The sequence below is a fragment of the Clinocottus analis genome, unplaced genomic scaffold (genome assembly GCF_023055335.1).
Source record: "Clinocottus analis isolate CAN_PGR_092001 unplaced genomic scaffold, fCliAna1.0.p SCAF_8, whole genome shotgun sequence".
In the NCBI taxonomy this organism is placed as follows: Eukaryota; Metazoa; Chordata; class Actinopteri; order Perciformes; family Cottidae; genus Clinocottus; species Clinocottus analis.
In genome coordinates, this window is record NW_027176240.1 from 19,644,136 (window position 1) to 19,668,815 (window position 24,680).

The window sequence follows — 24,680 nt, forward strand, 5'->3', positions numbered from 1 at the left end:
TGATCCAGTTGAAAAGGAGACCAAACTCTTTTTAAAAGGCCAAACTGTGCTGAGGTCAGGCTTTTACCCTCGCCTCACCCTGCAGAAAATGCCTCTTGCTACTGAAGTAATTGTTTTTCACTCGCGGCCCCCACCTGGCCGGTTAAGAGGAGTCGGGGGTAGATGTCTGTATGAAACAGCACTCAGCAATCAATGCTACCACCAGAGGTTCTTAAGTGTACGGTCATAAATGAGCATACAAAAATGAAGAGGCTGCTGGGTCCGGCAGTATGCACAATTTTTCGTGGACAGACTGGTATACACACACGCACGTGAATGAACATAATCCTCTCTAATTTATGGTTTTGCATTTTCACCCGTAGACATCACCACCAGCACCATATCAGAAGGGATTCTTTTTCAATCTAAAACATTTCACAAAGAATGTCCGCAGTTATAAAATGTTTTGCAGCTCAAAGCCCTCCAAACTATCGAAGTAGTATCTTCACAACCATGGCTGATAAACCTGTGTGAGGTTTCTTCAAAAGAATTTAAAGACAGTTAACTGTGGAGTTGCAACTTCTTCTCGCGTCTGCCTTTTTGTGTAAATACAAATATATTATAATATACAATATAATCAGCATTCAGTGTTACTGCATCTCTATGCTTTTTTTTTTATAGAGATGCAGATGTTTTGTTTATTTTCTTTGGCAGCTGTTACCTGTTGTTACCCGCAATATAAATTCAAAAATGTACCAGCACATACTTGTTTATTTAGTTTGTTTAGGGCTGATAGTATCTTTGTCAGTGATGGATATGAAATCAGTTCAGCTGAACGACGCCCCTCCGGATCGTACTGAATGGACCGGCTCTGATTCATGTCAAAGGTCGTCAAACAGTCGTCCCTCTTCACCGTACACCCCACTGTGATTATGTGACAAGTGCGGTGTGTCTTGGTGTGTAGCGTCCCGTCTGTTCTGCCGTCTCCAGTCATCAGCACTAAATAAGTGCGCTGTCTGAGATGCAGCCCTCGTAGCTGGAGCCGTGCGGGTGTTCACCATTTTTCAATCTTCCGAGGTCTATTTCTCGATCCGCCAGAAGTGTCGCCGCAGAAATAGGGAGATAAGAAAGTCGGGATTAAAGCTGACGGTGGCGCGGGTGGGAGGTTGAGCGTGTCTGTGTGCGTATGTGTTATTGGTGTACCCCTTTGACTGAACGATATCAGGAAGGTTGTTGATACTGTTTCACAATGAGACACAATGTTACGGTGCATTGTTTTTGCTTCTCACATTTTGAGACGTTGCAAGTTAAACGTTGTGAATATAGTGTTTGTACGAATGGAAAACCATAGAATCTCACAATACTGTCCCTTTTTAATTTTGTAAAATGAAAACATGAACGCTTTTTGCCGTCTTGAGGACATGTGGTAATGGTGCACTCAAGTCCAATGTGTCACAAATTGAAAACAATTAAGAAACTTGGAAAGAATATCCTTTTTTTTTTTACCTGTTCTTAAGTCAGAAAAAGCATTCTTTTATGTTTATTTCTCTTTTGCCTCTCGGAGCTTCCACCTATAAGTTTTTGGCACTACATTATTGATTTTTGCCAGTTTGGTCTTAATTTGGTGTTGACAGTGTACAGATAGCATCAAAGTTAACCAAACATCAAATCAAAATTCAGACAAGTGATGTAATCTGACTGTATAAATGCTTAAAATGGATTGAAAGTGCTGTCTCGAGGTGTTGTTGAGACTCAAGAGACGGACAAAAAACTGCAGACCAAATGCTCAAATCCTTTAGTGGCCTGAAGCCCCGCCCCCGCTAATGCACAAAAGTTTCCTAACAATAAAGTGTCCCCAAATTGCACCAACTTCAGCGCTGCACGTTATTGGGTCCACATTAATACACCCCTGATAGACTGAAGAAGGCCAGATGAACCGTTCTCGAGATATGCAAATGACTCACGGAACGACAGACTGAGAGTCATTGCTTTATAATTGGATGTACATTTTCTGACCTGATGCCCAGGAACGGTACCTTCGAAAAACTGTTACAAATCACTTTTACAATTAAGATTCATCTAGAGATACCCATTCCTGATCATCTTTCGCCATGGTGGGGATTTGATTGGTTTAGGTACAAGTATTTCTTCAGGGTCTGAGAGGGAAAGATCGTGGTTTGCGTTGCAATATTATGTTCTCAGCCCTTTTTTTTAAGGGATAGTTTGAGTGTTGAATGGGACACTCATCCATACTCAGTGTACCTACAGTAGCTAGCAGTTGGTATACTGCAAAGAGCAAAGAGTTAATGTCAGTTCATTCCCTGTCAGGAAGGGCTGTGTGACGCCAACAGAAGGCAGGGGAAAATGTCTCATTGTGGCGAACACTTTTAGGAGTCTAAATACTGAAAAGCAGCTCATACAAGCCCACGTCTAAACATCCAAACTATCCCTTTAAAGTAAGACAAGCGCATTGTTTGTGCGTTTGGTTAAAGGACCATTTCTCACCTATTACCTCCTCCCATGTTTTTGAACGCAACCAGCAATTCAAATTGGCAATCTCCAGATCACAACTCCTTCATTTATTTTTTTTAAATGCCTGCCGTATCTAACACCCCCAAACAATGGAAAACAAAGGTTTGTCACTGCCAAGTTTTGGTTTTCTCTCTCCCATGTTGATGGTTTGTTTCTAGCGTGTGTGCATAATTGATATTTTTTTTGCACAGTGTTTCAGTCCTTAATCCAAGCCTTTAGAGCAGTGGAGGTCTTCATCCGGGACAAGTACGAGAGGAAAAAGTACTACAACAAGGAGGCCTTGGCTGCAGCTCCGGTGAGCGTCAACACTTGTTTACATTCTGGCCCATGTTCTTGTCATATCCGTGTACAGAGCTGCCATTTCATGGACACGTGTGCATCAGTTGTTGCATATGTTATATAGATAGAGAGAGAGAGAGAGAGAAAGTGAGAGAGAGATAGAGATAGAGATATATATATATATATATATATATATATATATATATATATATATATATATATATATATATATATATATATATATATATATATATATCTCTTGCCTCTCGCTAAAACATTGCATCAAAGAGTGTGCACATGGTTTCAGGCTGCTGTTGTGCTAAAAATGTAAATGTGCTACTTATCACATTTGGCCTCCATTCCTCACACAAGACATTTGAATGAGTTCCAGCACTGACTTGTATGTGCCGCCATGCCAAGGCCTCGTGGTTGGCTTCCAGTATCTTCTCACCCATCAAGCCTGTAAAGTTTATATTTATTTACAGCCGAGGCGGGTCTTTCCAAGAAGAGCGGTGGCATTCATATTACATTGCATTGCAACCTTGTAACCAACTTGTGCTGGGAGTCTCGAATATTAAACATCTGTGCTTTCCTTTCTCTCTCGTCAATAAGTCTGCTGTAACAGGCCTTTGAGTTTTTTGTTCTTCAAAACAGTTATAGAAACGTCAACTTGGAAAAACATTGGTTTACTTACTACTGAAAACTACCTTAAAATGACCAGCTTGATTGTGTATGTGCACAACTGGGCAATTAACTGTGATAGAACAGGAGGGAGAAATAGGATTAAACCGGCTAATAAAAAAACTGTTGGGAAAAGAAATGCAAGAAGCAATATTGTGGGAAAACGTATGTTTTGCTGGAAATGCCTTTTCCAGTGGCTTTCTGTGTGATCAGGGAATTTATGTATCTATCTGCCGTTGGAATTGAAGTAATCATTCAGCAAAATTAAGGATTCTCTTTTTAAATTGGCATCTTCAAAAAAAGTGTATACAACTAATCACTGCGCTCTGAAGTAAGGTAGCAAAAGTTTTCCAAAACGCACATGAAAAGCTGACATTTCTACCAAGTCACACGCTCCACTCAATAGCAAGGCATCAAACTGAAAGGACGGTGCACACACAAACTGAACAAACAAGATGTAGAGATAGGAAAGCGCTCTCAAACACAAACAACAAATGAGCTACACGACTGCAAAATGTCTTGCCCGTCTCTGGCGCGTCTTTTTTCATCTCCCCGTTTCTTCCTCTCACAGTCTCCCTCGTTTGGTTTCCCTAAGTCTCTTCATTCTGTCTGTTTCTTCGGTTTGTCCTTTTCTTTCTCCTTCTCGCCTCCCCCTCTCTCTGTTTTCTCTGAAGCGTTGCCAGCAGCCAGACTGTGATCTAGGATCTGTTTCTGCCGCCCACGCAGACGGCTCAGCTTTTATATGCAAATGAATTATTAAAAACAACTCATTATCACTTTAAGCAGTTTGGTGCAGATGGAGGAAGAGGAGGAGAGGGCGAGCTGCAGTAACCCTGTGTGTGTGTGAGAGAGAGGGACGGAGGGAGTGAGGGAAGGAGGGAGGGAGAGGAATTTGTTGGCCTGACTTTCTCCAACACTTATAGAAGAAAAACAGTTTGTGTCTGCATGCATGCCTCTTTGCTGTAGTTACATCACCACGCGGTACTGCCTTTGTTTGTCTGGTTGTTTGGAGGATAACGAAAGTTAGTTGACAACTAAATATCGCCTGTATGAATGCTGCAACCCGATGGACACAGTAAGATGTAATTGGATTAGATGAAGGCAGTATTTCTAGTCTAAAAAGGAATTAATTTAATCTTAATCAATGCCGGTGAGACAATTTTCTGGACTTCCGCTGTACTTTATACAAGCCAGATTCCCATCTGAATGTAATGGCAAATTTTAAACCAAATTCCAAGAAAATCTGCAAAAGGAAACGCAAAAGGAGCACTTGTTTTCATCCTCTACTTTTTATTACCATCATTAGGAGTTTGTTAATGGAGATTAGCAGTAGGTGGCGCCAATTGATCCTTCGCTAAATCCCGCCGATCGTAGCGTAGCATTGACCAGCATCACAACTATCCGGCTTTGCTCCTTTGACGCTCAAGCAGTCGTTTCAGTTTTTCAATTAAAAAAAAAATCTTTTTCCAAAAATGTGTTACTATTTCTACTATTGGAGGGCAGTTAGTGTCAGCGTGGCTCTTTTGACCAGAGCACAAGACTTTGCATGGTTGCCTATGTGTGTGATTGGGTGGATAACATGTAGTGTTGAGGCACTGGAAATGCTCCTATACAAGTGAATATACCGTTTACCACATCAGAACAAACATTTACCGTATTGCCTGGTTCAGATTTTGTCTGTTAACTCAATATTTAAAGTTATCATTAATGCAACAAATATTTTAAACTATTTATTTTAGACTGCACATTGTTTGCTGTTCTTACTGATGGCAATTCTTGTGTTACGTCGCGCAGAGTAATACTGAACAGCTGATTTGATCTGCGCTAAGCTAATGTTTCTCTCACTGAATTTTTTTTTTTTTTTTTGCAGTGCAAGGCGGGTTAGTAGGTGTGTTGTCTTTTACTGAAAGCTAGTGTCTTTTTGATGTGTAGGTGGGTAGGCCTTTCGGGATTTCCTAAGTGTTCATTGATTAGTTTCACACAAAATACCGACGGACACCTAAATTGACAAATCACGGTGGAGCTGGACACAAACTCCACAGGCTGTGAGCTTCTGTGAGAACAAGGAGGCGGGACGTCAACAGTCTGACACATTCAACAACAGCTGAATCCTATTCCTGTCCTATTTTTTTCGCAGAGCTATGAATATTTGAAAAAAACGTAAACATCGTTCAGCGTGGACCCGCGTCGCAAGACCCGGAAGGGTTGAAACAACAAAAACACTTTCACACTCACCAGTAGAATTTGATAAAGGCAGTGTTTTGGTATCCATACTCAAACGCAAAGTTTTCTTTTAGCAATCAAATTCTGAAACAATTCTGCAGAAAAAAAATCCTCAAACAACGAATATAAGCTTTCCGAATCCTTTTATATGCAAATTCTGGTGCATATATGAGGTTTAGATTAGTTTTTGTTTGTATGCGAGTGGGACCCGTGGAGAGAACGGTAGAGCGAGAGGACGTGGGATTTTGTAATGGACAGCTTGGAGTACTTTGTTTGCAGTAGGAGTACACAAGTACATCCACTTCATGCAGCATGAGCTCACTGCTCTGGCCGGAGTGAGCTTCGTTGGTGTATGTGTGCGTGGACCGGCGCATTATTTCAATGTTAGCTGAATCAACAAGACATCACAGTGCATCTTGCGAACCCTCTGTGACTGGCCTAAAAATGTCACGAGAGAGCGGGGCAGTCACCCTGGGGGAAGACTTTGCTGATTCCCAGCCTTATTTGCCGGCGTTAGTCATACGGACGTGTCCACTGTGCTAACCAATGTTCTGTGTTCTTACAGCCGGCTGTGGCAGCCTACTTAACTTCTGCCATCTGCTGACACTAAGTGCAGCTTTGCAGGGCTGCGAGCACGGTTGCAGACTCTTTTGCTAAACTCTCAGCAAAACTTCAGTGCAGAGTTGTACATGTTTTTCGCTTTTTCTCGTAACCTTGTTTTTTTAATCGTGCTTGTTTAGTTAGAGTATGCTCACTTCCATTCACATTCTCGGTGTTAGCCTTTTTATTTCCAGCCGCAACAGCATGTGACTGGTACACAAACTCTATACAAGAAGTGGTCATTGTGTAGCCATCTGGGTTTGGGAAAAAATTGTTAAATACTTAGTTAGGTTTGGGGAAAAGATTGTGATCATGCAGGTACTTATTTCTCCCGAATTTCCACTCTGGTGACCAATAGAGGCTTATCTCATCTTCTCTTATTTGCCTTGTTTGCAGAGATCCCACATTTCTTTGCCCCAAAACAAAGCTCAAGGTCATTCAGCTCTTGTTCTCTTAGAACACTGTGTACTTGTGTTTCAGCTTAAACATCTCAAACCCTCCCCGAGACGCCGCAATGCTTGTTTCATTAGTCCCTGTGTAACACTTAACTTTAGCGAGTGTCCTCTGCAGGAGCACAAATGAAGCTGTGAAAGGTCTGGCGGACACGTTTCGCTTAAGACGTTTACCATCTTTCTGCCTCACTATCAGCAGTCGCCACAGCAGATAGCCAGACGCCTCTATCTCCGAGTCCTAATAACCTCTGTTCATCCTCCCTCACCCAGCTCGCACTACTCCCCTTGTTATCTATCCACTCTTTATCACTATCCACTCTTTATCAACCTCCCCTTAGCCCCCTCATCCATCCTCTTTTCTCTTTATCATCAGCCCAACTGTGCCTGTTTGGAGCTGTGTCGACATCTCTGGCAGCATCAAAGAAGGAGGAGAAGGAAGTTTTCTGAGATGGGTAGCACAGAAAAATAAAAAAATAGATAAAATAAAAGACATCAACAGAAAAAGAAGGGGGATACAAAATGAATTTGCATCTCGTCTGTGCTGCGTTCACCACCACGGGCAACAAGAGCAGGCAGTCGTTTGATGCCTTAACAGCTGAGGAGGCAGGGTGATGAATGGGAGTGGGGAAAGATGAAAACTGGAGGGAAAAATGTTTTTTTGGGAGGAGGAGGCTCAATGTTAATGATGTAACCGCTTTCATTTGAACTCAAGCTGCTTTAAACAGTGAGATGTTTGTGAGTGCTTCTGACAAAATCACCTGTAGCGTACTGAAGGTATCACCTTCACATTTATGATGTGAATTGGATATACCACAAATAAAATGCAAAAATATCTTAAATTATTCCGATGTTTGGACTTGAAGGTCGTATAAACTGATGAATGGATGTTGCAAAAACAAAACACAAGCTATTAAAAAAACATCTTCACCAATTTCACCAGACATTGTGCAACATTTAGAAAAAATTAAAAACCACTTTGGAGACGCACCGACCCATGTTTATTTCAGATCCGATGCCATTATCAATCTGATCTGAACTTAAATGCATTGTAGAGCAACTTATTTTAACTGTTCAGTAGGCGTCACATTCACACCGCTCCAGCAGTGCGAGTTGGTTAGACAACAGCTTTAATGTTTTGAAATCCTATGAACAGTGGTTTTCCACTGCCAGTAGATTTCTGTGTTAGTTCCAAAGTCGATGGTTAATTGCAATAGTTAATTGGCCACTCCTTCACAAGGTTTTCAATGTGACTAATTAACATAAAAATAAAAATCAAAGCTATGCCAAAAGACTTCTTCTTACTTGCAAATATGCACATATTCATTTTGATCAGAGAATAAAAAGGTGAGGCCAGAGTTTATGTTAACTGGCCATTTTAACTAATTTTCCAACACCTGACTTTCTAAACTTGAAGTCAAAACCAATGGCGTGTCTCCGCCGTGTGTATTTGTTTTGGTGTCCTCTGGAAACCGTTTCTATTCTTATTGTGTTTTCTGTATTTGCAGCACGTCTCGGTATATGGTTCTCTTTTCGGAATTTTGTCGCATTTTCTGTACTTTGTGTAACATTCAGTAACATCCACATTTTAGCTTTTTTTTCATGACCTGAATTCTTTCCCTATTTCTTAGAATAATCAATCTGTTCAGCTGTTGTGTGGAGAGGCAGTACGTGGAGACGAGGCCCGGATCTTAAGGGAGGTAGCTGGAGCTGTGGTGCATGTAGAAAGGCAGCAAAGTGCCAGATGGTAAAGACTAAACAGGGAAGTGATCAGAGACCCGGCCATGGTTGCATCAGAACTGGTTAGTTCAGTCTGTTAGCTGATGGGATTTTTTGTCATATTACATCGGTGTGGATTTTGAAGACATATTGGAAATGGCAGTAATTATCATTGTAATTATGATGTATTACGATGGCCTGAAATATTCTGTGTGCACCAAGCTGTAAAAGGCATAAACCAGGCTTTTCCCCATCTAAAGAATAAAAACAATACTTGGTTTGAATTCACTCGAGTCTTTTGAACATGAAAGCAGTAATGTGCTATGCATGCAAATGCACTGTTTGGGAATTATGACTTTTCTTGACTTTATTCTCCCTGTATCTCCCTCCTGTCTCCATCTCTTTGATTCTCAGTCCATCTGATACTGTGGTGATGGCTGTCAGTGTAGAAATGCATGCATGTCTTTTATCTGACAGGATAGAAGGGCTTGAACATACCTTAGGGCAGACATACTTTTTTTGCGCTGCGCCAATCAATATTTTCTTTATGAACTGATCAAATGGTGTGTAAGGGAACTTTCATAGTGATGGATGAACAAAGTTACAGTATGCACGTATTTTTTTAGGGACGAGCTGGTGAACACAGTGTAGCATGTAGCAGCAAGGGAGACATATGTTTCCTCCAGGAGCTGGTGGAAACTAAGAACACAACTATAAAAGGGGGAAAATTTGACTTACATTTATCAAACCCAGCCCCAAATGAATGCTCATGTAACTACTGCATGCTGGTTTCCTAACAAGCTCACCATATCAACTTTACAATCAAAGACAAAGTATTTGACAATATGCCCTCAAGCTAGTTTTTGCAGGTTTAAGTTTTTCTTTGTAACGTTGAATATTCACGACCGAATAAGCAACAATCAAAGTCAAAGCTTTGGAAAAAACAGCTTTAGATATTCTTTAGGAGCTTAACACTCTAAACCCAGCTAATCTGTGTTTGATCACACTCGACAGTGCCCTGGCTTTTTGTGTGTGCGCGCGTGTGTTACCGTTGCATTTGATCACCATTTCCTTCCCTTCAATATACTGTCGAGCCGAGAGACAAAAAAAAGAAAAAGAAAGGTTTGAGATAACAAACGGCTATTGTTGGTAGACTACAGAGTTCATCTCAAGCATGCTCTCAGTCTGTCTCACAGGTCAACGGCAGGTTAATGGAGGTCATCCCTACACTCTGTAACTGTGTGTGTGTGTGCGCAAGAGTTGTTTGTTGACACCATTCTTTCTGTGCAGCTGCGAGGCCGAATATAACATCGGCTCGCAAGCGTCTACTGAAGCGAAGGGTACTCCGCTGCAGACGAGAAAATCCTCCTCCGTTCACTTCTAATTAACTCTGCTCTCTTTCTCTCTCTCTCACCGCTACTCTTTCGCCTTTCTTCTAACCCTGTCCTTGTTCTGTCCATCTTCATCCAACCCGCCGTCTGAAATTGTCTGTCTTCCAGCCAAAGTCCTGTGAAGCTGCTCCTCCCTGCACCTCTCCGTCCCCCCGGGGCAGCACACCGGGTGCAGTATTCTGCGGTGTGACGTGTTTTGCTGTTGGTTGCCTCGTCAGTCGGTCAGACGAGTCGGTCAACGGTACATTGTTTGACTACGCTTATAGATGCTTTTCCCCTGATACTCGCTTTATCTAAGAGTCAACATGAACCAGCCGACATCATTTGGTACCGTCGACAGACCTCGTTGAGAGGCTCTTGATTCTGAAAGCCTTCTAAAACATCAAGTAAACTTCGCTGGACTCAAAGATCGCAAAGGAAGCATCCAAAACATTTTTTCTTTTCTCCTTTTTCTCACTTAATTCAAGGCAACTTAGCTAAACAATAGCATAAGTCAGCTTTAAGGAGGGTTAGCATTCAAGGCAACATTTGATCCAATCAGCATTAAATCACCTGATTGAATCCAAAGCCTTTCAAATCTTTTCTTGAATATAATTAGGCTGAGTTTCTAACATGTATAAGCAACTAAAAGGCAACGTTGGAAATGTTGAGAAATTAGCAAGAGCTGAAAAAAAAGATCCAGCCCAGTGTTTCTTTTTACGATGAAAGCGTCTTGCAGTTCTAGCTCCAAAAGTAGCTCCAGCTCGGGAGAAAGTCGCCAACTCTGTAACACTGACGTCTCTTAAGGCCTCTTTCCAAAATCACTCCCTCTGAAATTATTATAAACATAAACAACAAACATGGCTCCTGTTTATAGTTACAGCTGTAAAGCTAGCAGCTTGTGGAATACATGCAGTAGCCCGTCCAATCCTCACAATCGGGGTTGTTGTTTTTTTATTTGACTACTGTCAGGATGTAATGGGAATTCACATTTTAAATGTTCTCAAAGCAGAATAACTACCCTGCTTTTTAAGACTCAAACGCAACAATCCATGGAGAGCTTTTGTTGGATGAGAGGGCAGAACATGTTTGAACTGGCAGCCTGACGAATGTCCAAAAAACCTGCGCCAACCTGATAATGAGATGAGCAGCATATAACAAATACATTTTTGGGCTGATTTAAGACATTGCCACTAATTTAAATAAAATAAAGACTTTTACCAACTTAAATCAAAAAGATACTTTAAATACTTGGGACTATTGAATAGTTGATGTGCTTAAAGTAATAGTGTGAATCTTCACTGGTGTCTCAGTTTGATCCATGAGTCATCTCGCATCCTCAATTTTCTATATTACGCCACGTGGCCACCTTTTCCATTAAGTTATACAAGCAGTCAAATACATCTGAACTTCTTGTTTTGAAATTACGTTCAAAAATCAGACTACAGCAGTATCTGTGTGACCTACTGATGGGCTTAAACATTACAAATCATGAATCCTTCTGCACAAGTGTGCTGTATTTTACAAAAGCAAAGTTTTCACACCCCAGTTCTGAGATGGGGCCGCTGAATGCCTGTGGCATTAGTGGAGGTTTCCTTAATCATAGCTCTTTCACTCTCACTAAAGTTTAAGTCCTTCCATCTCTCGTACTGGTTTGAGTTCAGCCTTTTTCAGCCCGATATTGTTGACGCAACGCTGAACTTTAACTGAAACCCGAATCCCGGTCGCTGTTGATAGCAGAATCGTCCACGCGTGCGTTTGATGTGTCAAATAATCGAGAAAGTTCCCACCTCTAATGCATCAGCATTAGAGGTGTCTCGGAGACTTGTTGCTCTGCTGCTCTGTTTTGGACGACAGTCCACTCACAGTTGTATAGTTTCTTCTTTGGTCTTTGGCAGCCTGGCTCTCAGACGGCCATGAGTGTCATTTTTTTGCACACTTTTGAGCTGAAAATGAGACGCCTGCCACGTCGCTCTTGCCTACACAACTCACTGCTAGAAAGAGTGAGGAGGAATGAAAGCTTTGAGATGAATTAGTGTCGAAGCTGAACAAATCCTGTCGCTTTGTCGGTCGTGAGCCGGATCCTAAATGAAAGAGGCTACCAGAATATAACACACAGAGTACAGCAGCAATAAGATAGCATTCTGTTGAATTGATTTATTTTTATTATCATTATTTAACTTTTTTTTTTTTAAATCTTGCTGTACTTTTAATGCTATGATGCTTTTGAGACGTCTTTGTTTCTAGATTGTTCTCCCATGTTGCTGTGTCTGAAAGCACAGCGTTGGTGACTCTTTCTCTCTACTCTCTATGTAGACTCTATAGCGAGCGGTATGCTGAGATTTAAAAAATGTTTCCGTGCCTTAGTGCCCCTGTGTTTTGCACCTCTGAACGGGGACTCTGCCTGGGGCACATAGGCACTAACTGATTAAACAACCAAAGTCAAAAACATTGTGATGCAGGGAGGTAAGATCGTATTTAGGCTTCTACATAATCGCCAGATTGCGATTATTTGAGCTGATCGCAATAATCGTTGGACTCCACGAGTTTAAAGCCAAAGTGGCAACAAATAGAAGGAGAATTAAGTGTGTTGCTCCCATTATCTTTTTAAATGAGCTGTCTACCTGTCTAGATCTCACTGTTTCCGGGCAGGTTCTTCTGTTTCAGCTCATATGAGACCGTATTTTGTAACTACTCTCTGGATTTTTTTGTTTAATTTAAGTTCCAGCGATGAATTGTGCACTGTAATTTTAGGGCTTTTGTTGTGAAAGGAAAAAACATAATGAATAAAGCAGTGCAGTTGTGATTATTGGAGTAATAAGTGCATTTGATCTGATTGAATGACTGAATACAAAGTACTTAGAGCTGTTTGTGTTGTAAGGTGCTGCTTTGCTCACATTGAAAAATATTATCGCATGATGGTCTAATGCTTCGTTAGTGACCATTGTTTTGAAACTTCTCTCCCCGATGCACTGTGGAATACTTTGAGTCCCCTGATAAGGTGTAATCATTTTCACTTTACATCCACCTTACACTAGAACATGGTGAACTCACTATATACAGTTGTTTTTAACATAAACAAATAGGTAACCTTAAAAAGCAAAACGTGCAACTTTTTTGCATTAGTGTCATATAAAAATTCCAGTTTTACAGAAAGAACGGACGTATAGCTGCATAGTATCTTAATTACTCCAAATAGAGGCTAAAGTATCTGAAAATGTATTGCCAGCCTAGTATGAAATCAACAGAAAAAGACTATTAAATCCTCCAACCCAATTATTTGTATGATAATAATCATTAACTAGAATTTCATATTCGTGACGGCCCTAATTCCAGCTGTAATTTGGCTGTTTTATTAGTGACGGTTTCGGACGGAAGTATAATACTAGCAGCCTGCTAATGCTGCTGGAAGTAAATGTTCAATGATTGTTTAATAAGCTCATGGAGTCAGACACAGCCACACGGATAATAAACCCGAGATTTTATGATTTGTCAACAAAAATGCAGCCAAAATATAGCCTATGCTCTGAACTGAAGATAAGCAACCCGAGGATGTCAATCAATGGAAACGGAATAGACGCCAGTATCTGTAATTCTGTTCATGTGTGAACAGTTGCCATTGTTGCGTCTGTTCCGCTGCCATTAAGTCTGCAGAGAAATCTTCAGAAGTTCAAAATCAAGCCAAAAAAAGAATCCCCGGCGGAAAGCCTTGACATTTGGCCCAGTCTCTCTGAGTGTGTACTGTGCACTGTGCTGTGTTTGGCATTTTAATATTTTAGTCCATTAGTCTGTAAAAAAAAAAAAAAAAACACTGACTGAATGCAAGCTCACAAAAGATTGTGGCTGAAGAATAATGATGCATTCACTCACTGTCAATGCTGATTTGCATCACTGCAAATATTGGTGATTATATAGTATTGTTTATTATGTACTTGAGAAAAATAACCACAATCATAAATAACTATGAACATAAACCGCCAGTAAATGAATGGCATTGAGAGTGGAGACAGAGGGAGACGCGGAGAGAATCAGACTGTCATTGTTATTACAATGCTAGATTGTAGGCTACAACCTGCTAAGCTAAAGCTTCTCTCTTTGGCAGCCTGACAGTCATTAGCTAAAGCCTGTTGGTGGCTGGCATCAGCACCGGCTCATTTGCATACAACAAAGCAAGACGGAACCATTAACCTGCAAACAATACATCAACTCTCCGTACGCTAATAATGCCTGCACATTAGATCTGCATTGTGAGTGCATTAAACTCACATTACTGAGCGAGACCTAATTGTTTTCAACCTGCTATTAGGTACAACAAATCATTACCATTAGGCCCCCATGTTCCGCCTTCAGAATATTGTAATGGTTCTTGAATGGTGATTTAATGAAGAAAGGTGCCTTCTTTCTGCATGCTTAAGCATTATTTTATGCTAATTATGGTAGAGTGGAAAAAACTTGCTGCATATTAATTACATTGGGATTCAGTCAGATGAAGTGTAACTTAATGTTCATTATTACTGATATAATTAAAAGTTATATTGGGCTAATCATCAAAATCAAATCAGAGTAGAACGGACGATTGTTTTTTGTTAGATAGTTAGCTTGTCCTTGTACGGGGTAGAGCGAGGTGGAAGGAGCATTTGACCTAGCGCTGGTGTAGCATTAAAGCCCTGTGGAATTTAGTAGCTAGCTACCTAGCCATGTGTACTCTAAATCGTTGAGGAATTGGCAAGCTAGCTAAATAGCCAGCTGGCCAGTAGAGCATGGTAAATTAACAAGCTAGCTTAATAGCCAGTTAGCCAGTAGAGCATGACGGAATTAGCAAAACAACTAAATAGACAGCTGGCCATGAGAGCGTGTTGAAATTAGCTAGTTAGCTAACGACCCGGCTACCCGCTAGTAAACTCTCTAGCTGGCTAGCTCTTAAGGTTACTATTCCACTGTTTGTTTTCGTGGTTTTTACAAAACCTCACCCCACCTTGCCATATGTTGGTTTATTCTATGTGGAAGTTTAGCCTGTTACAACGGTAAACAGTTACACATAAAAATGGCCGCTGCTCTGACCATCCTACCACTTTGATTTGAATAGAGATGTGCCTTCTGCTATTTTAACCTAACCTTAGTATGTGTGTCTGTGGTTTTATTAAATACCAAGACAAACAGGTATAGTGTGGGCGGTTGCAAATATGCCACTTCTTATGCCATCTTCCTATTTTCTTTTCGTCACAGAAGGAGCATGAAACGAAAAAAGTGGAGAAGAAGAAAGAGAAGGACGTTGATAAAGTGGAGAGACTCAACAACACAAAGGTACAAGTGATGTTCATAATAGATGCTATTTAACCTGGAAAACAGTCTTTTGACGTAGGTTTAAGTTGGTTTAACACGGCAGGTGGAAATGCAGCAGTAGAGCAACCTGTAATCAACCCTCACACCACAATTGGGCTTAATTTGAGATCTTTCAGTGGACACGCCCCAAGCAGAGAAAACTGATATTCTTTGACAATTTTTAAATCTAATTTCATACTTGCCAGTTCATTAAAATTTGTCTGGGTGGTAATCACTGATTTTTCTTCCGAGTGGGTCAACAAAAGGGTTTATGGATCACAAATGAATGTGCAAATCACTATTAAGCTGGTAAGTTTTAGCCCAAAAAACTGCCATCTTAGTGCACCTGCAGCAACAAGATGAAAAGTAAGAATGGGAATGTGGCCCACTGGCATAGATTGTGTTCCAAAAAAAAAAAACAGGACAAAGACAGAAGTGCTACTTTCAGCTGTCATGAATGCGTGATGTGTTGACAGCAGTGTCGCTCCACCTCTGCGATGCAGGAAGCAAATACTCAGGGGAACCCCCTCATGAACATTCATGTTTGCTCACAGATGCTTTAGTTTGGCTCCATGCATCAGTGTGGATCGTGTCTCATTCATACACAGGGGGCTTGAACAATATATTTTAAAAACTATGATATCATTCACAAAAAAAGTGAAACTTGAACCTCAGCAGAATCAACAGGCTGTAATTATTGTCGCTTCCTGAACACTTTTCTTTATGTTTATAAAAGAGTGTTATGTCACTCAGTAAAATAAGTGAAGCTCATGCTGCTGGCAGATTTATCTAAATTTAGCTCTTTTTTTCTTCAACTGTAGATAGGCTGTTAACACCCACTGCACCCGAGAAAGATGCCCTGTCGTCACGAGAGGCAACTTGCATAACGTTGTGGTTCAATATGAAAATCTGTACGATTGCTGAAAAGCCGGCTGCCGCGTGTTATGAGAAGCGTTTTGAAATGAACCAGGGTTTGACCCGCATGTTAATCCAGCTTGTTCCAAACAGAGTGCGTGGGCCAGTGCTGTGGTCTGTGCTCATGCATATCTATATGCTGTATATGTGAAAAGAGAGAAGGAGGTGGGGGCACTAAAGGACTAAAGGAGTGTATGTGTGCGTTTCTGGGTCATGGTTAGTAAATTCTGAATATTTCCATGGCCTGCGATGCGGTGAGGGAATAATGTAGCTCTCAGCTGTGTGTGTGTGTGTGTGTGTGTGTGTGTGTGTGTGTGTGCGTGTGCGTGTGTGTTGCACTATAGGGAAATGGAATGAAGGCCACGGGCATCGGTACCCACTGAGAGTGAAATGTAACACAGTGGTCTGTTCTTTGTTGCTTTCATTTCTCACTCTCCCTCCATCTGCTCATCAACTGCACCTTTATTATCGCACGTGCCGATTTATGCTTTCTTCACATATGCCTTTAAAGGAGGATTTCACGAAAAGGCAAGGATGCAATAACAGTGGCGTAACTGGTCTTTCTGAAAATGTACAATAGTGTATCATTGAACGCCCACTTGGCTTGTGGGTTGTAACCCCGACCATGAATGACCACGCCGTCAGTTTGGAACCTTTGTTGTCATCTCCCTATGTCTCATGTCCTGAGGCATAAATTCCACCCCAAATGAATTAGAAAATAAGATTTACTATAGGTCTTGATTCATAGTGTGGGCCAGCACGGGGCAACTCAAAATAATTCAGATTGTATTGAAATCCATAAGAAAATGGCTCTACTTCTCTCTTGATATATTTCCTCAGTAAACATTGCAAACATGAGTTCATAATTTCAATTATTAGTTTCAAGTCTGTTTCAATACAGTGATGCATGAATCGGTTGCAAAAAATCAAACACAGTAACGGCCGTAATCCAAGATGAAATCGACAAAGTCAAAGTATTACAAGTATTACCAACACTGAACAAAAGACTACAGCAGACAATGAAACAGAAAATACGAAAATATATAAGATTATACAAAATACAAGTTGGGGAAACATTAGGAGGCGTGTTTCAATGAATTCCCCCTCAGCTTTGATTGAACATTTAAAGCTTCCAAACATTTATTGTCCTCGTGATCGGCAATAAGAGATGCTGTCGAGTGAAAGTCGGCCTGTTTGATGTGTTTCCATTCGCGTTCCCTACAAACAGCCAACCTCTCTCTCCGTACCTGGCTGGGAACTGCATTCTGTAACGTTTCGCACACCAATAAGCTGGTATTCTTAACCTCGGCAGCCATTGGAAAGTTTCGGGGGGGAACCTCGGTCTTGTTAACTTTGGTTCCACATTATTTGCATCCATCTAAACACCACTGTGACCCCTATCCTGTAGATTATAAACATCTCAGGCTCCTGCAGGGTGAAGACTGCAGGCAGAGCCACAGAGGAAGACATGATCTGTGCAATGAGAAAAATAATTACACGTCGTGTATTGTTGAAAGACAATTCATTTATAAAATAGCTATAACTTTGTGATTCTGTTGAGGCCAGCAGTGAAGGCTTGGAAGGCCTTGACGGCCCACCAATGAGGTACATACATCGTCCCCTGCAGTCACAAAAGGCACAATTAAACCCAAGTCTGTGGCATCGTCGTAAAAAACGGAACCACATAAAGGATCATAAATCTTCATATTGTCTTCGCACTGCAGACTACCAACACGTGTGCGTGCTCGCTGTTAATCCCAGTCTTGTTTTTAGTGGACGTTTTAAAGTCATTTGTCTCGGGTAACTGCGGTGTAAATGTTTCCGAAGCTGGTGCAAGGAACGCTGATGTGTGTAACTAGTTTGCTCGAGTGTCTGAAGAAAGTAAATGTTCAAAAGAAATAGTGCTTTTGTATTTTATTTAAATGGAATCGAAAAGTAGTTTGCATATGATTATTTTCAATCAGTGAAAATGCATTTACCTTTGTATATTGTGTCACCTTCTTCCTGAATTAACCTACAAACGGGGAATTTCAGAACTGTATACTGCCACGTTTCTCCGCCATGTTTCTCCAGAAGCCCAGAACAAACAAACCAAACATTGGCTCCAGAGAAAGCCTTCTGTGTTTTTACTTTACCTAAAGGACACTGTCGGTCTTCCATCGCGCTTGGAGAGTAAGAGGTGAGCGGAAGGGCATTCAGTTGAATGCAATCTGCAACCTCACCACTAGAGGCCACTGAATCCCACACGCTGCTCCTTATAGCTTGTGTGAACCACCTTTCTAATTTCGGGCATCTAACCAAAGCAACATTTTACAAAATAATTGACTTTGGTTTGACTTTAGTTTTATTATATAATTTAATGTAAAAAAAAAAACTTTAGTTTTATTTGATGATTTAATGTAAAAAAAATGTAAATTGAACTAATATTTATTGTAATAACATAATGTCACCCGCCAACAAATGTATCTACGTTCAAAGAAATATCAAAAATACTGCTGTAAATTATATACTGTATTTTTGAAACTGTTAAGGAATTTCTCCATAAATGTTTTATACATAATAAAAAGCTAAAAAGCACCTGGGGTGCCAATAAAATACTTTTTAAAAAAACGGTAAATAACTAATACATCAAAGTACAGTAATTTTCTATAAGGGAAATTGTTTTTTGTTTTAATTTGATTTATGTATTTTAATTGGTATTTTTTGGGCCTCACATTTATTAATGAAAGATATTTACAAAACCTAAACATATGGTTAAACACTAATGCAAATAATCAGTCTTTAAATTGCAGAAGAATATTGTTTTAGCAAGGTATAATTTATTAATTGTATGTCATATTATTTTGTTAATAAGGTAAAAGTACTGTTATAATCTAAATGTGGTCACCCGGGTTATATTAAAAAACAACATACTGACAAGGAAACAGGAAGTGAAAACAACTTTTAGGACTCATTACTGTACTGGACAGTTTAACCCGTTTAAAGTTTGACCCAATGATGGTACCGCAGAAGAAGTCATATGGTTTACAAAGATATTACACTTCCCATATTTAGGAACATTAATTGTCTGAACCACATTTCCTGGCAGTCCACACAATAGTTGTGAGAAAAGTTCCATCCAATCCAAAATGGCAAACCATTTAATATACATCATGCTTTTTCATTCTGGACCAGTCAGGAGCTCGGCTCTTTTATTCCATATTTTGAGTATTTTAAAACTTTATGAATGATTATTATTGTTATTAAGTAGCCAACAATAACACACAGCACCACCTGAGCCAGCATTAAACTGGCTGTTCAAACAAAAAGATTTATAATATCTGGAGATTTTGGCCACACACACAGTTTTCACGTTGGTCTTTGTGTGTGTGTGTGTGTGTGTGTGTGTGTGTGTGTGTGTGTGGTTTATGTTTGCAGGAATGAACATCTTTGTGTGTTTGATGGCAAAGATATGTTGTATCCATCCCCTTTTTCTCCCGCCTTATCGGCTGACTGTGTGTGTGTGTGTGTGTGTGTGTGTGTGTGTGTGTGTGTGTGTGTGTGTGTGTGTGTGTGTAGGTGTGTGTGTGTGTGTGTAGGTGTGTGTGTGTCAGAGTTGTTAGTCCAAGTGTATGCTGACGTGATGAAAGCTGTTTAATCTCCAGCATAGCAGGAAACATGCTGACAGCCTCGCTTCTGTTTCGCTCTCTCCCCTCCCTTCACACTTTTTCATTGTCCCTCACTTACCATCGACTTGCCTCGCCCTACTGTTTTCACCATTCAGTCTGATTTGTGTGCCCCTCCTCCTTCTTCCCCCCCAAACAAAGATACACTGTAACCGCCATCATGACATATAGCACCCCTTTCATTTTTTCACGCCGATAATTCACAGTACGCATCTGCAGTGGAGATACTAGATGGAGCAGTCCGAGCTTTAATCAGCCCGGTGTTTCATTTCCCTTCACATCACTTCATTTCCTTTTCGGAGAGCTTTACGCAAGCAGCTCTTATTAAAATTCAGTGTCAAATACTATGAATGCATCAGTTACTGTTTCTAATATTGTTGGATTGCAGCTGCAGAGAGAATAGTTTGTTCATCTTAAAAATCTTAAAGGTAAATAGCAGACAACACACTCTGTACTCAGACACTTGATTTGAATACCCCTCCAACACAAAAATATACATACACATTTGTCACAAATGGACTTTGTGTTCGTATGGTTTGCGTTCCGCTTTTACCATTGCTGTTTTTCCTTCTTCTGTCTAAAATTAATTGGATAACTTTCAGCAATGACACGATATAAACTTTATAGATCCCCCACAGGTGAAGCTAGATGGTCGCCGGAGACGTCACAAAAGACAACATGTGGAAGACATTCAACTACAACAGCACTGCCACTAACACACAAACTTAACACAGCTTTCAAGAGGACATTTGTGCAGCTTAAGAGCCACTAAGGAAAAAAAAAATGAATACAATTGATCAATTATAACAAAATAAAAAGGGCAGTAACAAAGTTACAACAAGTAGGTGTAAGTAAAACATTAAAAACAATATCACACCATTCATACTATTCGTTTTGCTATTTCATTGTATTGTATATATTTAGTGTTTTCTATACTTCATATTTGTATGTCCATCCATCCATCCTTGTCACAGTTCTGGTCACAAAAAGAACATCGACATCATTCTGTGGAGCTTCTATAAATCTGTAACTAGTCACTTAACACACTTCTTAAACTCCAAACAACAAAGGAGGTTGACCTACTACTGAAGTATGTTTGGTCCCTCTGGTTTGTATTCTACCTATTGAAGTATAGATGTGCTATAACAAAGGATTAATTTATTATATTGCATCTATAATTAAATGTGCAACTCAAAGTATATGGAAATGCAGAGGTATTATTCATGGTAATAATATAGAAATAATTTATGAATACATTCTGTTGCTGAAGGACTCCGTTGGCTTGGCCTCAAAAGACTTTTAATTCAGAAAATGATTGAAGCATATGTTATTTCCCTGCAGTTTCTGCAGCAGTGTTGTCTGGAAATTATCTGGGTTTTGATAGCAATTTTGTTTCAGTGCAACTCATGTTTGGATAATTGAGTTGTAAAATGTGGATGTGTGCTCTTGTGAGCTGTTCAACGACAAGGGAATACATTTCAGAAGATCTGTGATTGAAATGGTGATGTCAGTCCAATCTCGGAAACCTATCCGTTATCGGCCGGATGACGACTCAGCCTCTGGGGGGCAACAGCCCAAACTCCTGGTCTTCAGGTGTAAGAAACATCCTCCTTCTGTGTGACGGACATTGTCTACAGTCCAGTTAGCAACTAGAGTTGAGAAACGACGTCAACAACCGCAGTTGTTTTGCATGTAGCAAATTAGCCCGGCTAATTAAAAACTAATGGGTTCCAAGATTGCATTTTGGCCAATTAGTTCTGCCTCTTTTGCTCTCTGACTTTAGAAAATTCAGGTGCAGGTGAAAAGGTTGCTTAGAGGCAGGTACGACGGTTGCACGTATATATGTACATATATATATATATGTATATACACATACATATATGTATGTGTATGTATATGTGTTATTTTTGACGCTACTGATTTATGGTAGAATGTATAGAAAAGACTTTGACAATTTTAACATTATCGACTTATAATACAAAATATGATTATGGCCTCAATAATCTTTATGCTCTTGACTTATCACACAATGTATGGAGTTGACATCCATCCATTCACGCTATCGATATGTCCTACAATATACATGGACGTGAATGATTGTTTTTGCTTGTTTCTTAATAACAGGAGGGACACTTTATCCAGAACAGAGCTTGAAAGTTCATTTATTCTTTTATTTTTGGTTTTGTACAGTCAATTTATGTTTTTTTTAGGGTATTTTAATACTTTTTATAATATAATTTCAATATGGGAATATCTTTTGGAATTTAAAGTTTTAAAATTTGAAAGGGTGTATTTGCATTATTATGCTATTACATTTTCATTATATGATGCAAATATTTCTGGGACAAAATATTATCCAACAAAATGTGTTCTTGTGACTGTGTGTTGTACTGACCTCTTAAAGTTACTGAACCTTAAGCTTTCATTTTGATTAAATAACTGTTAAGCTGCATATAGCAGAACTAGATGACATATTGCTCTCAGGAAGGCTATATTTGCTGAAACATGTTGGTTTTATAATTAAAGCTGCTGTCTTAGTTTTTTTTCATCAGGCATGCTGAAGTATAGATGTGTCTCTAGCGTACTATAATACAGGTGTTCGGGCAGATGTTCGGCAATGTTGTCCCTTCACAGCACGTCAGTCTAGTGCGATAGTGATTGAAACCTTCTCTCGGCATATCAGTCCTTGAAACGGTAGTTTGATTTGAGCATTACTCCTAACGGTGACAAGGACTGAAGGGGAGTCATGGTTCTAGCAGGATATAAAGAGACACGTCGGGTCACTTAGACGTTCGATGTGACTCAATCAATATTGTGTAGACTTGAGGAATAGCGCAGTCTATGAGCTGGCTGTTCACATGAGCTGCCTGCATATTCATATTAGATTGTACTCCCTGAAGGTCACTGTGATGGCAATTTGTCTAAGAGAGAAAATATCAAAACTTGCACTAAAAGGCCACTGATGCAACATTTCGGTCGGATTGTAATTGAATTATTTCAATAATTTGGGCGTGTGTTGGCCCAAAACCCATACACCCGTGGCGTTGAGGGATACGACGCTTACCATTTCCTAGACTTGTGGATGGATTACTCAAAGGGCCCAGAGGACCAGAGTGTCAGGGCCACGCCCAAAGTGTTACGAAAGCTATATAAAATTACAACAAACTGACAGATAAAAACTGCGGTTCAAAGAAACCAAAACAACTACAAGAGATAAATAAAAAAACTGCCTGAAAACAACCACAAAGAGACACAAAACCACAGAGAGATTCATAACGACTACACAGAGATGAAGAAAATTGACTATAAGGAGATACAAGACAACTACAGAGCCATAACGACCACAAAGATACATAAAACAACTACCAAGATACAGAAAGCCACTACAAAGATACAGAAAGCAACTGCAAAGAGACACACAATTACTGCAAAGAGATGTAAAACTGCCGCAAAGAGACACATAACACAGAAACACACAAAACAAGCACAAAGAGAAACAAAATGATTATAATAGAAACATAACAACTACAAAGAGACACTTAATAACCGCAAAGACACACAAACCACAGAGATGCGCAACGACTACAAAGAGACAAATCCATATCAAATCTCATCCATGTTTTGTCCAAGTGCTGAGTTCTCTAGGTGCTTATCCCTACATTTGGCATTCAATAGCATTTCCTTAATGGTTTGGATGCTCGTGCCTGAACATCCCAACCTCAATCATGTCTCATGTAATATCGTCAGCATATTTGGCATCGCAGAAGATGTTTGGATGAGTTCCAGCAAAGCATATGGCCTCGGAGTAAGCTTTAATAATGTTCTGTTAATTATAGAGGGATGACGTAAGGTTTTTTTTTTAGTTTTTTTTTTTAAGGCTAGCACTTATGATTTAGTAGTAGCTTGGCAATATTTGGGCCAATACTCATTTTTGTGTGGCCTTTTTCAAGCTCTGCTGTTTTCAGGACAGCCTTGTGGACTTGTTTCACTCAAATTCTCTCCCCAAAGACTTAATCAAATCTTTTTTTGTTTTAAGCCAAAGGGCAGGCAGGCTAGCTGATGTATACTTTAATTGACAGGAGGAGCTCTGGGAGATAATGAGCATTTACATGTAAAATTAACTAAGTACTGACTTTTCTGATCAGCCATCTCAAAATGAAACGGTTGTAACCAGCAAGAGACGTCTCTGTATAGGAGGTGATCGTCTTATTTGAGATTGAACGTATAACGGGCAAATCTACAAGAAAAAGAAACCGCACAAAGTTATGAATGTAGACAGCCATGCACAGACGATCAGCCTGACAGACACACTAGAATATGAAGTAGTCTGTCTTTTTTCTGTGTGTTCAAATGAAGCATTTATATTCAACTTGATTGGGGTTGTCAAAGCTCAACTTTTGTCTTCTCCCGCACACTTCCTACCCAGTGCCTGTAGGCACTAATTAAACTACAGCTCTGATTGGAAGCTGGCATCTGTGTGTGCGTGTGCGTGTGATGGGTCCGCACACAAATGGAAAGCAGAGGAAATCCTCTGAAATAGTTTTTAGGGTAAATGTTAAGATGAGGATTAGGATGGTGTAAAAGGTCAGGCTTGTGGACATGTTTCAACATGATTTTTCACATTAGATGACTTTATGATTGGTATCGGAAAAACTCCGGAAAAAAGTCTTAAGGGGACTTTTTGGTGACATTTTTTAGTTGCTGGAGTTACACAACGCAACTGACAGGCGGCAACCCTTCGGTTCTGAAAAGTAAAGCCAATGCAGGAGTTTCTTGAATTTGCATTCTCTCTACTGACCAGCAGGGGCACAAACATATTTAAGTGTATAAAAGTCTACGAGAAAATGACTCCACTTCTTACTTAATTTATTCCCTCAGTAAACATTGTAAACATGAGTTTATAGTCCCAATTTCTAGTTTCAAGTCTTCCTCAATATCATTTAGTA

At 40.0% G+C, this 24,680-nt stretch overlaps 1 protein-coding gene across 3 annotated transcripts in view; it reads left to right on the forward strand.

Annotated features, from left to right (window-relative positions):
• smap1 (small ArfGAP 1) overlaps positions 1-24,680 on the forward strand; it is a 77,270-nt gene that overhangs the window by 17,184 nt on the left and 35,406 nt on the right. For 2 of the 3 annotated variants that reach the window (XM_068568218.1, XM_068568216.1), the window contains 2 exons: positions 2,731-2,806; positions 15,059-15,136. In XM_068568218.1, coding sequence (XP_068424319.1) covers positions 2,731-2,806; positions 15,059-15,136 — 154 coding nt within the window. The remainder of the gene's footprint in view (positions 1-2,730; positions 2,807-15,058; positions 15,137-24,680) is intronic. The other variant, XM_068568217.1, reaches the window with a different exon arrangement.